The sequence below is a fragment of the Rattus norvegicus genome, chromosome 6 (genome assembly GCF_036323735.1).
Source record: "Rattus norvegicus strain BN/NHsdMcwi chromosome 6, GRCr8, whole genome shotgun sequence".
Classification (NCBI taxonomy): Eukaryota; Metazoa; Chordata; class Mammalia; order Rodentia; family Muridae; genus Rattus; species Rattus norvegicus.
Genome location: NC_086024.1, coordinates 126566654 through 126581617, shown reverse-complemented (window position 1 = coordinate 126581617; position 14964 = coordinate 126566654). Strand labels below are relative to the sequence as shown.

General features: G+C 39.0%; 1 protein-coding gene across 20 annotated transcripts in view; it reads left to right on the top strand.

Moving 5' to 3' along the window:
- Tc2n (tandem C2 domains, nuclear) overlaps positions 1-14964 on the top strand; it is a 96158-nt gene that overhangs the window by 40546 nt on the left and 40648 nt on the right. For 18 of the 20 annotated variants that reach the window (XM_039112744.2, XM_063262331.1, XM_039112750.2 and 15 more), the window contains 3 exons: positions 9772-9847; positions 10585-10685; positions 12952-13068. The exons of 1 other annotated variant lie outside the window; for it this stretch is intronic. In XM_039112744.2, the coding sequence (XP_038968672.1) occupies positions 9772-9847; positions 10585-10685; positions 12952-13068 (294 nt within the window). Of the gene's footprint in view, positions 1-8533; positions 8627-9771; positions 9848-10584; positions 10686-12951; positions 13069-14964 lie in introns of all 20 variants that reach the window. One more of the 20 variants, XM_039112754.2, reaches the window with a different exon arrangement.

The window sequence follows — 14964 nt, the reverse complement described above, 5'->3', positions numbered from 1 at the left end:
TATACATTTCGAGTGTTATTCCCTTTCCCGGTTTCCGGGCAAACATCCCCCTCCCCCCTCCCCTTCCTTATGGGTGTTCCCCTCCCAACCCTCCCCCCATTGCCGCCCTCCCCCCATAGACTAGTTCACTGGGGGTTCAGTCTTAGCAGGACCCAGGGCTTCCCCTTCCACTGGTGCTCTTACTAGGATATTCATTGCTACCTATGGGGTCAGAGTCCAGGGTCAGTCCATGTATAGTCTTTAGGTAGTGGCTTAGTCCCTGGAAGCTCTGGTTGCTTGGCATTGTTGTACTTTTGGGGTCTCGAGCCCCTTCAAGCTCTTCCAGTTCTTTCTCTGATTCCTTCAATAGGGGACCTATTCTCAGTTCAGTGGTTTGCTGCTGGCATTCGCCTCTATATTTGCTGTATTCTGGCTGTGTCTCTCAGGAGCGATCTACATCCGGCTCCTGTCGGTCTGCACTTCTTTGCTTCATCCATCTTGTCTAATTGGGTGGCTGTATATGTATGGGCCACATGTGGGGCAGGCTCTGAATGGGTGTTCCTTCAGTCTCTGTTTTAATCTTTGCCTCTCCCTTCCCTGCCAAGGGTATTCTTTTTCCTCATTTAAAGAAGGAGTGAAGCATTCACATTTTGATCATCCGTCTTGAGTTTCGTTTGTTCTAGGGATCTAGGGTAATTCAAGCATTTGGGCTAATAGCCACTTATCAATGAGTGCATACCATGTATGTCTTTCTGTGATTGGGTTAGCTCACTCAGGATGATATTTTCCAGTTCCAACCATTTGCCTACGAATTTCATAAACTCGTTGTTTTTGATAGCTGAGTAATATTCCATTGTGTAGATGTACCACATTTTCTGTATCCATTCCTCTGTTGAAGGGCATCTGGGTTCTTTCCAGTTTCTGGCTATTATAAATAAGGCTGCGATGAACATAGTGGAGTACGTGTCTCTTTTATATGTTGAGGCATCTTTTGGGTATATGCCCAAGAGAGGTATAGCTGGATCCTCAGGCAGTTCAATGTCCAATTTTCTGAGGAACCTCCAGACTGATTTCCAGAATGGTTTTACCAGTCTGCAATCCCACCAACAATGGAGGAGTGTTCCTCTTTCTCCACATCCTCGCCAGCATCTGCTGTCACCTGAGTTTTTGATCTTAGCCAATCGCACTGGTGTGAGGTGAAATCTCAGGGTTGTTTTGATTTGCATTTCCCTTATGACTAAAGATGTTGAACATTTCTTTAGGTGTTTCTCAGCCATTCGGCATTCCTCAGCTGTGAATTCTTTGTTTAGCTCTGAACCCCATTTTTTAATAGGGTTATTTGTTTCCCTGCGGTCTAACTTCTTGAGTTCTTTGTATATTTTGGAAATAAGGCCTCTATCTGTTGTAGGATTGGTAAAGATCTTTTCTCAATCTGTTGGTTGCCGTTTTGTCCTAACCACAGTGTCCTTTGCCTTACAGAAGCTTTGCAGTTTTATGAGATCCCATTTGTCGATTCTTGATCTTAGAGCATAAGCCATTGGTGTTTTGTTCAGGAAATTTTTTCCAGTGCCCATGTGTTCCAGATCCTTCCCTAGTTTTTCTTCTATTAGTTTGAGTGTGTCTGGTTTGATGTGGAGGTCCTTGATCCACTTGGACTTAAGCTTTGTACAGGGTGATAAGGATGGATCGATCTGCATTCTTCTACATGTTGCCCTCCAGTTGAACCAGCACCATTTGCTGAAAATGCTATCTTTTTTCCATTGGATGGTTTTGGCTCCTTTGTCAAAAATCAAGTGACCATAGGTGTGTGGGTTCATTTCTGGGTCTTCAATTCTATTCCATTGGTCTATCTGTCTGTCTCTGTACCAATACCATGCAGTTTTTATCACTATTGCTCTGTAATACTGCTTGAGTTCAGGGATAGTGATTCCCCCTGAAGTCCTTTTATTGTTGAGGATAGCTTTAGCTATCCTGGGTTTTTTGTTATTCCAGATGAATTTGCAAATTGTTCTGTCTAACTCTTTGAAGAATTGGATTGGTATTTTGATGGGGATTGCATTGAATCTGTAGATTGCTTTTGGTAAAATGGCCATTTTTACCATATTAATCCTGCCAATCCATGAGCATGGGAGATCTTTCCATCTTCTGAGGTCTTCTTCAATTTCTTTCCTCAGTGTCTTGAAGTTCTTATTGTACAGATCTTTTACTTGCTTGGTTAAAGTCACACCGAGGTACTTTATATTATTTGGGTCTATTATGAAGGGTGTCGTTTCCCTAATTTCTTTCTCGGCTTCTTTCTCTTTTGTATAGAGGAAGGCAACTGATTTATTTGAGTTAATTTTATACCCAGCCACTTTGCTGAAGTTGTTTATCAGCTTTAGTAGTTCTCTGGTGGAACTTTTGGGATCACTTAAATATACTATCATGTCATCTGCAAATAGTGATATTTTGACCTCTTCTTTTCCGATCTGTATCCCTTTGATCTCCTTTTGTTGTCTGATTGCTCTGGCTAGAACTTCAAGAACTATATTGAATAAGTAGGGAGAGAGTGGGCAGCCTTGTCTAGTCCCTGATTTTAGTGGGATTGCTTCAAGTTTCTCTCCATTTAGTTTAATGTTAGCAACTGGTTTGCTGTATATGGCTTTTACTATGTTTAGGTATGGGCCTTGAATTCCTATTCTTTCCAGGACTTTTATCATGAAGGGGTGTTGAATTTTGTCAAATGCTTTCTCAGCATCTAATGAAATGATCATGTGGTTCTGTTCTTTCAGTTTGTTTATATAATGGATCACGTTGATGGTTTTCCGTATATTAAACCATCCCTGCATGCCTGGGATGAAGCCTACTTGATCATGGTGGATGATTGTTTTGATGTGCTCTTGAATTCGGTTTGCCAGAATTTTATTGAGTATTTTTGCGTCGATATTCATAAGGGAAATTGGTCTGAAGTTCTCTTTCTTTGTTGTGTCTTTGTGTGGTTTAGGTATAAGAGTAATTGTGGCTTCGTAGAAGGAATTCGGTAGGGCTCCATCTGTTTCAATTTTGTGGAATTGTTTGGATAATATTGGTATGAGGTCTTCTATGAAGGTTTGATAGAATTCTGCACTAAACCCGTCTGGACCTGGGCTCTTTTTGGTTGGGAGACCTTTAATGACTGCTTCTATTTCCTTAGGAGTTATGGGGTTGTTTAACTGGTTTATCTGTTCCTGATTTAACTTCGATACCTGGTATCTGTCTAGGAAATTGTCCATTTCCTGAAGATTTTCAAATTTTGTTGAATATAGGTTTTTATAGTAAGATCTGATGATTTTTTGAATTTCCTCCGAATCTGTAGTTATGTCTCCCTTTTCATTTCTGATTTTGTTAATTTGGACACACACTCTGTGTCCTCTCGTTAGTCTGGCTAAGGGTTTATCTATCTTGTTGATTTTCTCAAAGAACCAACTTTTGGTTCTGTTGATTCTTTCTATGGTCCTTTTTGTTTCTACTTGGTTGATTTCAGCTCTGAGTTTGATTATTTCCTGCCTTCTACTCCTCCTGGGTGTATTTGCTTCTTTTTGTTCTAGAGCTTTTAGGTGTGCCTTCAAGCTGCTGACATATGCTCTTTCCTGTTTCTTTCTGCAGGCACTCAGCGCTATGAGTTTTCCTCTTAGCACAGCTTTCATTGTGTCCCATAAGTTTGAGTATGTTGTATCTTCATTTTCATTAAATTCTAAAAAGTTTTTAATTTCTTTCTTTATTTCTTCCTTGACCAGGTTATCATTGAGTAGAGCATTGTTCAATTTCCACGTATATGTGGGCATTCTTCCCTTATTGTTATTGAAGACCAGTTTTAGGCCGTGGTGGTCCGATAGCACGCATGGGATTATTTCTATCTTTCTGTACCTGTTGAGGCCTGTTTTTTGACCAATTATATGGTCAATTTTGGAGAAAGTACCATGAGGAGCTTAGAAGAAGGTATATCCTTTTGCTTTAGGATAGAATGTTCTATAAATATCCGTTAAGTCCATTTGGCTTATGACTTCTCTTAGTCTGTCTACATCACCGTTTAATTTCTGTTTCCATGATCTGTCCATTGATGAGAGTGGGGTGTTGAAATCTCCCACTATTATTGTGTGAGGTGCAATGTGTGTTTTGAGCTTTAGTAAGGTTTCTTTTACGTATGTAGGTGCCCTTGTATTTGGGGCATAGATATTTAGGATTGAGAGTTCATCTTGGTTGATTTTTCCTTTGATGAATATGAAGTGTCCTTCCTTATCTTTTTTGATGACTTTTAGTTGGAAATTGATTTTATTTGATATTAGAATGGCTACTCCAGCTTGCTTCTTCTGACCATTTGCTTGGAAAGTTGTTTTCCAGCCTTTCACTCTGAGGTAGTGTCTGTCTTTGTCTCTGATGTGTGTTTCCTGTAGGCAGCAGAATGCAGGGTCCTCGTTGCGTATCCAGTTTGTTAATCTATGTCTTTTTATTGGGGAGTTGAGGCCATTGATATTGAGAGATATTAAGTAATAGTGATTATTGCTTCCCGTTATATTCATATTTGATGTGAGGTTATGTTTGTGTGCTTTCATTCTCTTTGTTTTGTTGCCAAGACGATTAGTTTCTTGCTTCTTCTAGGGTATAGCTTGCCTCCTTATGTTGGGCTTTACCATTTATTATCCTTTGTAGTGCTGGATTTGTAGAAAGATATTGTGTAAATTTGGTTTTGTCATGGAATATCTTGGTTTCTCCATCAATGTTAATTGAGAGTTTTGCTGGATACAGTAATCTGGGCTGGCATTTGTGTTCTCTTAGGGTCTGTATAACATCAGTCCAGGATCTTCTGGCCTTCATAGTTTCTGGCGAGAAGTCTGGTGTGATTCTGATAGGTCTCCCTTTATATGTTACTTGACCTTTTTCCCTTACTGCTTTTAATATTCTTTCTTTATTTTGTGCGTTTGGTGTTTTGACAATTATGTGACGGGAGGTGTTTCTTTTCTGGTCCAATCTATTTGGAGTTCTGTAGGCTTCCTGTATGTCTATGGGTATCTCTTTTTTTAGGTTAGGGAAGTTTTCTTCTATGATTTTGTTGAAGATATTTACTGGTCCTTTGAGCTGGGAGTCTTCACTCTCTTCTATACCTATTATCCTTAGGTTTGATCTTCTCATTGAATCCTGGATTTCCTGTATGTTTTGGACCAGTAGCCTTTTCCGCTTTACATTATCTTTGACAGTTGAGTCAATGATTTCTATGGAATCTTCTGCTCCTGAGATTCTCTCTTCCATCTCTTGTATTCTGTTGGTGAAGCTTGTATCTACAGCTCCTTGTCTCTTCTTTTGGTTTTCTATATCCAGGGTTGTTTCCATGTGTTCTTTCTTGATTGCTTCTATTTCCATTTTTAATTCCTTCAACTGTTTGATTGTGTTTTCCTGGAATTCTTTCAGGGATTTTTGCGATTCCTCTCTGTAGGCTTTTACTTGTTTATTAATGTTTTCCTGTGCTTCCCTAAGTGTGTTCAGGTCTTTCCTGAAGTCCTCCAGCATCATGATTAAATATGATTTTGAAACTAGATCTTGCTTTTCTGGTGTGTTTGGATATTCCATGTTTGTTTTGGTGGGAGAATTGGGCTCCGATGATGGCATGTAGTCTTGGTTTCTGTTGCTTGGGTTCCTGCGCTTGCCTCTCGCCATCAGATTATCTCTAGTGTTACTTTGTTCTGCTATTTCTGACAGTGGCTAGACTGTCCTATAAGCCTGTGTGTCAGGAGTGCTGTAGACCTGTTTTCCTCTCTTTCAGTCAGTTATGGGGACAGAGTGTTCTGCTTTCGGGCGTGTAGTTTTTCCTCTCTACAGGTCTTCAGCTGTTCCTGTGGGCCTGTGTCTTGAGTTCACCAGGCAGCTTTCTTGCAGCAGAAAATTTGGTCTTACCTGTGGTCCCGAGGCTCAGGTTTGCTCGTGGGGTGCTGTCCAGGGGCTCTCTGCAGCGGCAGCAACCAGGAAGACCTGTGCCGCCCCTTCCGGGAGCTTCAGTGCACCAGGGTTCCAGATGGTCTTTGGCTTTTTCCTCTGGCGTCCGAGATGTGTGTGCAGGGAGCAGTCTCTTCTGGTTTCCCAGGCTTGTCTGCCTCTCTGAAGGTTTAGCTCTCCCTCCCACGGGATTTGGGTGCAGAGAACTGTTTATCCGGTCTGTTTCTTTCAGGTTCCTGCGGTGTCTCTGGCAGGGGTCCTGCTGCTCCTGGGCCCTCCCCCACGGGAGCCCAGAGGCCTTATACAGTTTCCTCTTGGGCCAGGGATGTGGGCAGGGGTGAGCAGTGTTGGTGGTCTCTTCCGCTCTGCAGCCTCAGGAGTGCCCACCTGACCAGGCGGTTGGGTCTCTCTCTCCTGGAGCAGAGATATTTAGTATTGAGAGTTCATCTTGGTGGATTTTTCCTTTGATGAAAATGAATTGTCCTTCCTTATCTTTTTTTAATGACTTTTGGTTCAAAGTCAATTTTATTTGATATTAGAATGGCAACTCCAGCTTGTTTCTTCGGGTTATTTGCTTGGAAAATTTTTTTCCAGCCATTTACTCTGAGGTAGTGTCTGTCTTTGTCTCTGAGGTGTGTTTCCTATAGGCAGCAAAATGCTAGCTCCTCTTTACATATCCAGACTGTTAGTCTATGTCTTTTTATTGGTGAATTCAGTCCGTTGATGTTGGTAGAGATTAAGGAAATTGATTGTTGCTTCCTGGTATTTTTGTTGTTAGAGGTGGAATTATGTTTGTTTGTCTCTCTTTTGTTTTCATTGCAAGGAAATTATATTCTTGCTCTCTGTATGGTATAGTTTCTCTCCTTGTGTTGGAGTTTTCCATCTATTATTATCCTCTGTAGGACTGGATTTGTAGAAAGATATTGTGTAAATTTGGTTTTGTCTTGGAATATCTTGGTTTCTTCATCTATCTTAATTGAGAGTTTTGCTGAATACAGTAACGTGTGCTGTCATTTGTGTTCTTTTAGGGTCTGTATGACATCAGTCCAGGATCTTCTGGCTTTTATAGTCTCTGGTGAAAGGCCTGGTGTAATTCTTATAGGTCTACCTTTATATGTCACTTGACCTTTTCCTCTCACTGCTTTTAATATTCTTTGTTTTGTGCATTTGGTGTTTTAACTATTATGTGATGGGGGAATTTCTCTTCTGGTCCAATCTGTTTGGAGTTCTGTAATCTTCTTGTATGCTTATGGGCATTTCTTTCTTTAGGTTAGGGAAGTTTTCTTCTATAATTTTGTTGAATATATTTACTGACCCTTTAAGTTGGGAATCTTCCCTTCATTCTATACCTATTATCCTTAGGTTTGATCTTCTCATTGTGTCTTGGATTTCCTGTATGTTTTGGGCTAGGAGCTTTTTGCATTTTATATTATCTTTGACAGTTGTGTCGATGTTTTCTATGGAATCATTTGCCCCTGAGATTCTTTCTTCTGTCTCTTGTATTTCTGTTGGGGAAGCTTATATCTACTACTCCTTGTCTCTGCCTTAGGCTTTCTATATCCAGGGTTGTCTCCCTTTGTGCTTTTTTATTGTTTCTATTTCCATTTTCAATTCATTCACCGTTTGATTGTTTTCCTGCAATTCTTTCAGGGATTTTTGTGTTTCCTCTTTAAGGGCTTCTACTTGTTTACTGTGTGTTCCTGCATTTCTTTAAGGGAGTTCTCTATGTCTTTCTTAAATTCTTCCATCATTATTAAAAAAATTGATTTTAAATCTAAATCTTGCTTCTCTGGTGTTTTTAGATATTCAGTATTTTCTTTGGTGATAGAACTGGGTTCTGAAGATGCCAAGTAGTCTTGGTTTCTGTTGCATAGGTTCCTGTGCTTGCCTCTAGCTATTGGGTTGTCTCTGGTGTTTGCTTTTCTTGCTGTTTTTGAGAGTGACTTGATCCTGCTTTAGGCCTCTGTGTCAGCACTCCTGTAGAACCGTTTTCCTGTTTTCTTTCAGCCTTTTCTGAGAACAGGTGCTTTGTTTTCAGGTGTGTTGGTGCTCCTGGAAACTGTCTTCCAGGTCTAGACATGGGCAGGAATCAAAGGTCCTGTCCCTGATTGCTCCTAAGTCCTTGCACTCAGGGAGCACAGTTGACACTAGGCGATTCCCTCTTGGGTCTGGAATGAGGGCAGAGGGTAGTCTCCTCTGACTTCTCAGGAGTATCTATACTTCTGAGGGTCCAGCTCTCTCACCAATGGGACTCAGGTGCAGGGAGCTGTTTGGCCGGATCAGTTTGGTCCTGGGCGCAGACTAGAAAGAACCATGGGTACCAGCGGCTGTCTGTTCCTATATCCCTGTGTCTAGAGGCACTGTGCAGTTTCCCCTTGGACCAGGGATGTGGGCAGAGGTGTGCAGAGGTGGCAGTCTGTCCTGCGGTCTCTGGATGTCTGTACTCCTGGGTTTTCGGATCTATTTCCCATGGGATTTGGGACTTTAAGTTTTATTAAAACCAATATAGCATCCTTTGATAGATTAAATGTTTTGTTTTTAGTTTAGCTAAGTTGTATTTGACATTAGGAAATAGATCAGAAATGATTCCTTGCATTTGTAATCCCAGCATTTAGAAAGCTGAAGCAGGAGCATCAGTTAAGAATATGAGGTCAGCCTGGGCCACATAGTAATAAAACTATGTATGAACAGCATCAAAAAGGTAAATAGCACTAGAGAAAAGAAAAGTTTAAAGACAAGTCATCTCTCCTCCTGTAAAACAGAGTAAGAATACACTGAACATCTTTTTATATATACTTATAGATTTCTTTTTAAGTTAGTGTTGAAGGCATGTTTTATAAAATGTGCAGTCATTACCAATTAGCCCTAATAACTCTATCATTTAATTTTTAAATACTTAATTCTCATAGCAGGGCTACCTCAGACCCACCAGCAATATAAATAAGGACACAGAGGCTGATTAATATTTTAAAGCCTAAGCCTTTTGCTGAGCAGTCTACAGAGTACTCTATTCAGACTAATCTTGGCACTATATCCCACCACATAGACAGGTGTACTTCTCTGCCCAGCTCTTGTCCATCTGTCTCCCTCCATGTCAGCTGGTACCTCCACCTCTGATTTCTTCTCCCAGAGTCTCTCTGCCCAGAAGATCCACTTTCCACTTCCTGTCCAGCTATTGGCCATCAGATCTTTATTGAAGCCAATCAGATACAATTCTAGAATGCCTTAGGTAGGTAAGGAAGAATGAATATTTACAAAATGGAGCCCTGTGATGGGCCATTAGCTCTCTGCTAGTACAGAATTAACAATTGAATATACAGAGACACACCTTCACACAGTGTACCCCAACTAATGCTTCATATTAATTAGCATGCTTTTTTACACTCATCTGAATTGTTTTATGTTTTTGTTAAATAGGAACGGTCAAGGCTTCATTCATCCTTAGAATTTTTGTTTCAGTACTTCTCTGATGGTCTCTGAATTTTTATTTGTATGGTTTGCACAAAGCAGATGCTCCTGGTCTAGAGAGATTATGCTATGACAATACTATTTTACACTTTAATAGGTTACTGAACATTTCCAGTAATGTATGTAATACAGAAATTAAGACCAAACCCAAAATACTAAAGGTTTTCTAATGTTACCTACTAAGGTATTTCTCAATACACGCTACAAGTTTGTTTCTCTCCTACAAGCATGGGAAATTCAGACCAATAACACTGACAAAGTGACTAACCTGGAGTTTGATGTCATGGTGTTTATTGGGGCATAAGTCTGGAAGTTTTGAAAGTTTGATATTCAGTTTCTGACTTAAGTATATTGTTACTATTGTTATTGTTATTGCAGAGACATGACTCATTTTCCAGTGTGCCTAGTAGTTCTTCTTCAAGAAAAAATTCTCAGGGCAGTAACAGAAGCCTGGGTAAGGAATGCAGTATCCTATTTATGCTGCTCAGCAGGTTATTTCTACTTAGTAATAGCTTGCCAGTGTTATAATTGGATAAAGAAAAAAGTGTGCAATATATTTTGTGTGCTGCTTATTTTACCAATGTTGACAGTATTATCACAACTTGAGATCAAATTGCCGCTGGCTTAGTGTTCATGCAGAAATAAATATATTTTTCTCCATCTTTATTAACTTGGGTATTTCTTAATTGCATAATAAATATATTTTTCAAAGTATACTGTTATATATCTTTTATTTATGATTTAAAGTACATGGATTAAGGAACTTTCAGAAGTACATAGACCTGATAAGTTCTCTTTGCAGAGTTTTAACTTAATTCCTCACATTGCAATTCTGTTACATTCCTAAACTATATGCATTCTTAGAGTATTTTATTTCTAATACTTTACTAAAAAACACAAAAGTATGATCTTTATCTTACTACATTGGAAACTTAAAAAAGAATCAAAATTTGCCCGGAATGGTGGCACATTTCTTTAATTTCAGTACTCGGGAGTGAGAGGCAGGCAGATCTCTGTGAGTTCAAGGCCAGCCTTGTCTATAGAGTGAGTTCTAGGACAGCCAGGGACATAGTAAGATCTTATCTCAAAAATCCAAAACATTTATTTGTGCTTTTAAAATTGGTTTAAATCAAAGGTTATTTAGATAAAAAGGTTGCCTTGAGTTTTTATTCCATGTTCTTTATAATTCAGATACAATTACCCTGTCAGGAGATGAACGAGACTTGGGGAGATTGAATGTGAAATTGTTTTATAATTCTTCAGCAGAGCAGATTTGGATCACAATTTTGCAGGTAAATTAGCATAGTTAATGCTGATTTTTATTATAAAATTGAATGTTTATATTTTTATATAGTTGAATATAAAAATTATTCATTTATTTTATATTCATTCCTTTATATTCATTCAATTAAGTTATATCTTATAACCTACAAGTATCTAGTGTGGCTTCCTTCTGAAAAAGGGTCAGTAGCTATATTCAAAATTCAGGATTCTATTATATTTTGTAGAAAAGAGTGTTTAATAAAGTGTTTAACACTGAAACTGCTAGAAGAAAACAGGAAAAGCACTTCAAGATACAGGCATAGGTAGAAAAAAAGTTATAATTAGACTCTAAAGTATAGGAAATTAACAAGGCTTTCTAACCTAGAGATTAACAAATTTCATGAAATTTTTTTCTTTTCTTTTTTTCGGAGCTGGGGACCGAACCTAGGGCCTTGTGCTCGCTAGGCAAGCGCTCTACTGCTGAGCTAAATCCCCAACCCCAAATTTCATGAAATTTAACAATTTCTGAACAGCAAGGAAACTATCAGCAGAGTTAATGGACAGCCTACAAAATGGGAGAAAATCTTTGCTAGTTATACTTTAGACAAGGAGTTAATATCTAGAATAGATAAAGAACTGAAAACATGAAACAAAAATTCCCCATACTGCCAAGCAAATGAACTAAGAACTGAACAGATAACCCTTGAAAGGAAAAATACAAAAGGACAATATATTCTAAGATAATACTGTAGAGGGACTGGATTTGTAGAAGCAGAGAGATGCAGTTCTACCTCTGTTGCCCTGGTTGGAGTGGCCAATGAGTTGGTAGTGGGTTTCTTCTGATACTACATCCTTTATAATGGAGAGTAGATATGTGTTTCTATGTATATATCTTGATCAAAACTACATGTACTGGGCAAATAATATATATATATATACATACACAATTCATTCAATATTTAATATATATGTGTTTGTATGTAGATATATATGTATATATATATGTATATATATATATTGACCTAAGTATTAAAATTAAAGACTTTAATAACAAAAAGAATGTTTAGTATCCTTAGCCATCAGGCAAATGCAAATTAAAACTTCTTTGAGATCCTATCTTATCCAAGTCAGAATGGTTATCATCAAAAGAAAAATGACAGCAAATACTGATGAGGACGTTAGGTAAATGAACCCTTTGTGGGGAAGTAAACTGGTGTAACCACTATGGAAATCATTGTGGAAATGTCTAAATAACAAAAGAAAACCAAAACTAAACAATGAACAAACCACAACCAAACCTTGAAACAGACTCTCCCAAACCCACCCCCACCCCCCCAAAAAGAAAATTACTGTAGGACACCATTCCTTAGCATAGACCCAAAGGTCTATAAACCTTAGGACACCATTCCTCAGCATATACCCTAAGGTCTATAAACCTTAGGACACCATTCCTCAGCATATACCCTAAGGTCTATAAACCTTACTGCAGATTCACTTGTACATTCATGTTTATTGTTTTACTAGCTATAATGGAAGAAAATTAAATCAGTCTAGATGGCCATAACATATGAATTGATAATGAAAATATGGTACATATACACAATGGAATTATATTTAGCTATATAAATTAAATTGTAAATGTTTCAGGAAAATGGATAGATCTGGAAATTAACAAGTGAGATAAGTAAGACTCATAAGAGTATTACATGTTATCTTTCATATGTTGACCCTGCTTTTAATTTTAAATTTGTACTTATATGTACATAAGTCAGGAAATTAGAAAGAGAAAGATAAAGTAGATGGATTTTATGTATTCATTTTTCATTATTTGTTATGAAAAGAGTTTTTAAGGAAGGGGGTTAGGGAAGATAATGTAATAGTTGTTACTTGAAAGCTAGAAGGGGACAATTGGGAAAAAATGAGAGACATGACCAGGAGAGGAATAGAGGAAGAGTGATCAACTAAGACAAAGTATATATGAAAATGTCATGAAGGAAAATGTCAAAATGTTAATATGGATGGAGTGTAAAATTTTAGCATTCTAAAATTTATTAAAAAATAAACTAAAAATAACTCAGTAGGGCATGGTGGCTCATACCTCTAATCACAGCACTCTGGAGGCCAAAGCAGGTAGATCTCTAAGGCTAGCCTGGTCTACATTGTGAGTTCCAAAACAACTAGGACTCTGTAAAGAGACCTTGCCTCAGAAAACTTATTAATTCAATAAATATATTATATATTTGTATTGTCAGAGTCTTTTGTAAAAACTTAACTTATGTTTTCATTTTTCTAAAGTGCAGAGATATAAGTTGGCCCTCTAGTTATGGAGATACTCCTACAATTTCTATAAAAGGAATTTTAACATTATCCAAACCAATACATTTCAAATCTTCAGCCAAAGAAGGTTCCAATGTAAGTAGGTCTTTGTGTTTAAATTTTTCACACTTCTCTTATTTGTTACATTTTTAAATTTATTTTTTATTTTTCTTTTATTGGATATTTTTTTAATTTACATTTCAAATGTTATTCGCTTCCCAATTTCCAGGACATAAGCCCCTGATCCCATCCCTCTCCCCTTCTTCTATAAAGATGTTCCCCTCCCCATCCACCCTCTTCCTCCATATCCGACATTCCCCTACACTGGGGGGTCCAACGTTGGCAGGACCAAGGGCTTCTCCTTCCACTGGTGCCCAACAAGGCCATTCTCTGCTACATATGCAGCTGGAGCCATGGGTCTGTCCATGTGCAGTCTTTGGGTAGTGGTTTAGTCCCTGGGAGCACTGGTTGGTTGGCATTGTTGTTCTTCTGGGGTGTATTTCCCTCCTTGTGTTAGAGTTTTCCATCTATTATCCTTTGTAGGGCTGGATTTGTAGAAAGATATTGTGTAAAGTTGGTTTTGTCATGGAATATCTTGGCTTCTCCATCTGTGTTAATTGAGAGTTTTGCTGGATGCAGTAACTTGTGCTGGCATTTGTGTTCTTTTAGGGTCTGTATGACATCTGTCCAGGATCTTCTGTCTATCATGGTCTCTGGTGAGAAGTCTGGTGTAATTCTTTTTTTTTTTTGTCTTTCCTGTTTTTATTTACGTTTGAATTATTATTCCTTTTCCCGGTTTCCAGACCAACATCCCCTAGCCCTTCCCCTCCCCTTCTATATGGGTGTTCCCCTCCCCATCCTTCCCCCAATACCACCCTCCCCCAACAGTCCTGTTCACTGGGGGTTCAGTCTTGGGCAGGACCAAGGGCTTCCCCTTCCACTGGTGCTCTTACTAGGCCATTCATTGCTACCTATGCAGTTGGAGCCCAGGGTCAGTCTATGTATAGTCTTTGGGTAGTGGCTTAGTCCCTGGAAGCTCTGGTTGCTTGGCATTGTTGTTCATATGGGGTCTCAAGCACCTTCAAGCTCTTTCACTCCTTTCTCTAAATCTTTCAACGGGGGTCCCATTCTCAGTTCAGTGGTTTGCTGCTGGCATTCGCCTATGTATTTGCTGTATTCTGGCTGTGTCTCTCAGGAGCGATCTACATCCGGCTCCTGTCTGCCTGCACTTCTTTGCTTCATCCATCTTGTCTAATTGGATGGCTGTCTATGTATGGGCCACATGTGGGGCAGGCTCTGAATGGGTGTTCCTTCTGCCTCTGTTCTGAACTTTGCCTCCCTATTCCCTCCAAAGGGTATTCTTGTTCCTCTTTTAAAGAAGGAGTGAAGTGTTCACATTTTAGTCATCCGTCTTGAGTTTCATGTGTTCTGTGCATCTAGGGCAATTCAAGCATTTGGGCTAATATCCACTTATCAATGAGTGCACACCATGTGTGTTTTTCTGTGATTGGGTTACCTCACTCAGGATGATATTTTCCAGTTCCAACCATTTGCCTAGGAATTTCATAAAGTCATTGTTTTTGATAGCTGAGTAGTATTCCATTGTGTAGATGTACCACATTTTTCTGTATCCATTCCTCTGTTGAAGGGCATCTGGGTTCTTTCCAGCTTCTGGCAATTATAAATAAGGCTGCTATGAACATAGTGGAGCATGTGTCTTTGTTATATCTTGGGGCATCTTTTGGATATATGCCCAAGAGTGGTATAGCTGGGTCCTCAGGTAGTTCAATGTCCAATTTTCTGAGGAACCTCCAGACTGATTTTCAGAATGGTTGTACCAGTCTGCAATCCCACCAACAATGGAGGAGTGTTCCTCTTTCTCCACATCCTCGTCAGCATCTGCTGTCACTGGGGATTTTGATCTTAGCCATTGTGACTGGTGTGAGGTGGAATCTCAGGGTTGTTTTGATTTTCATTTCCCTTATGACTAAA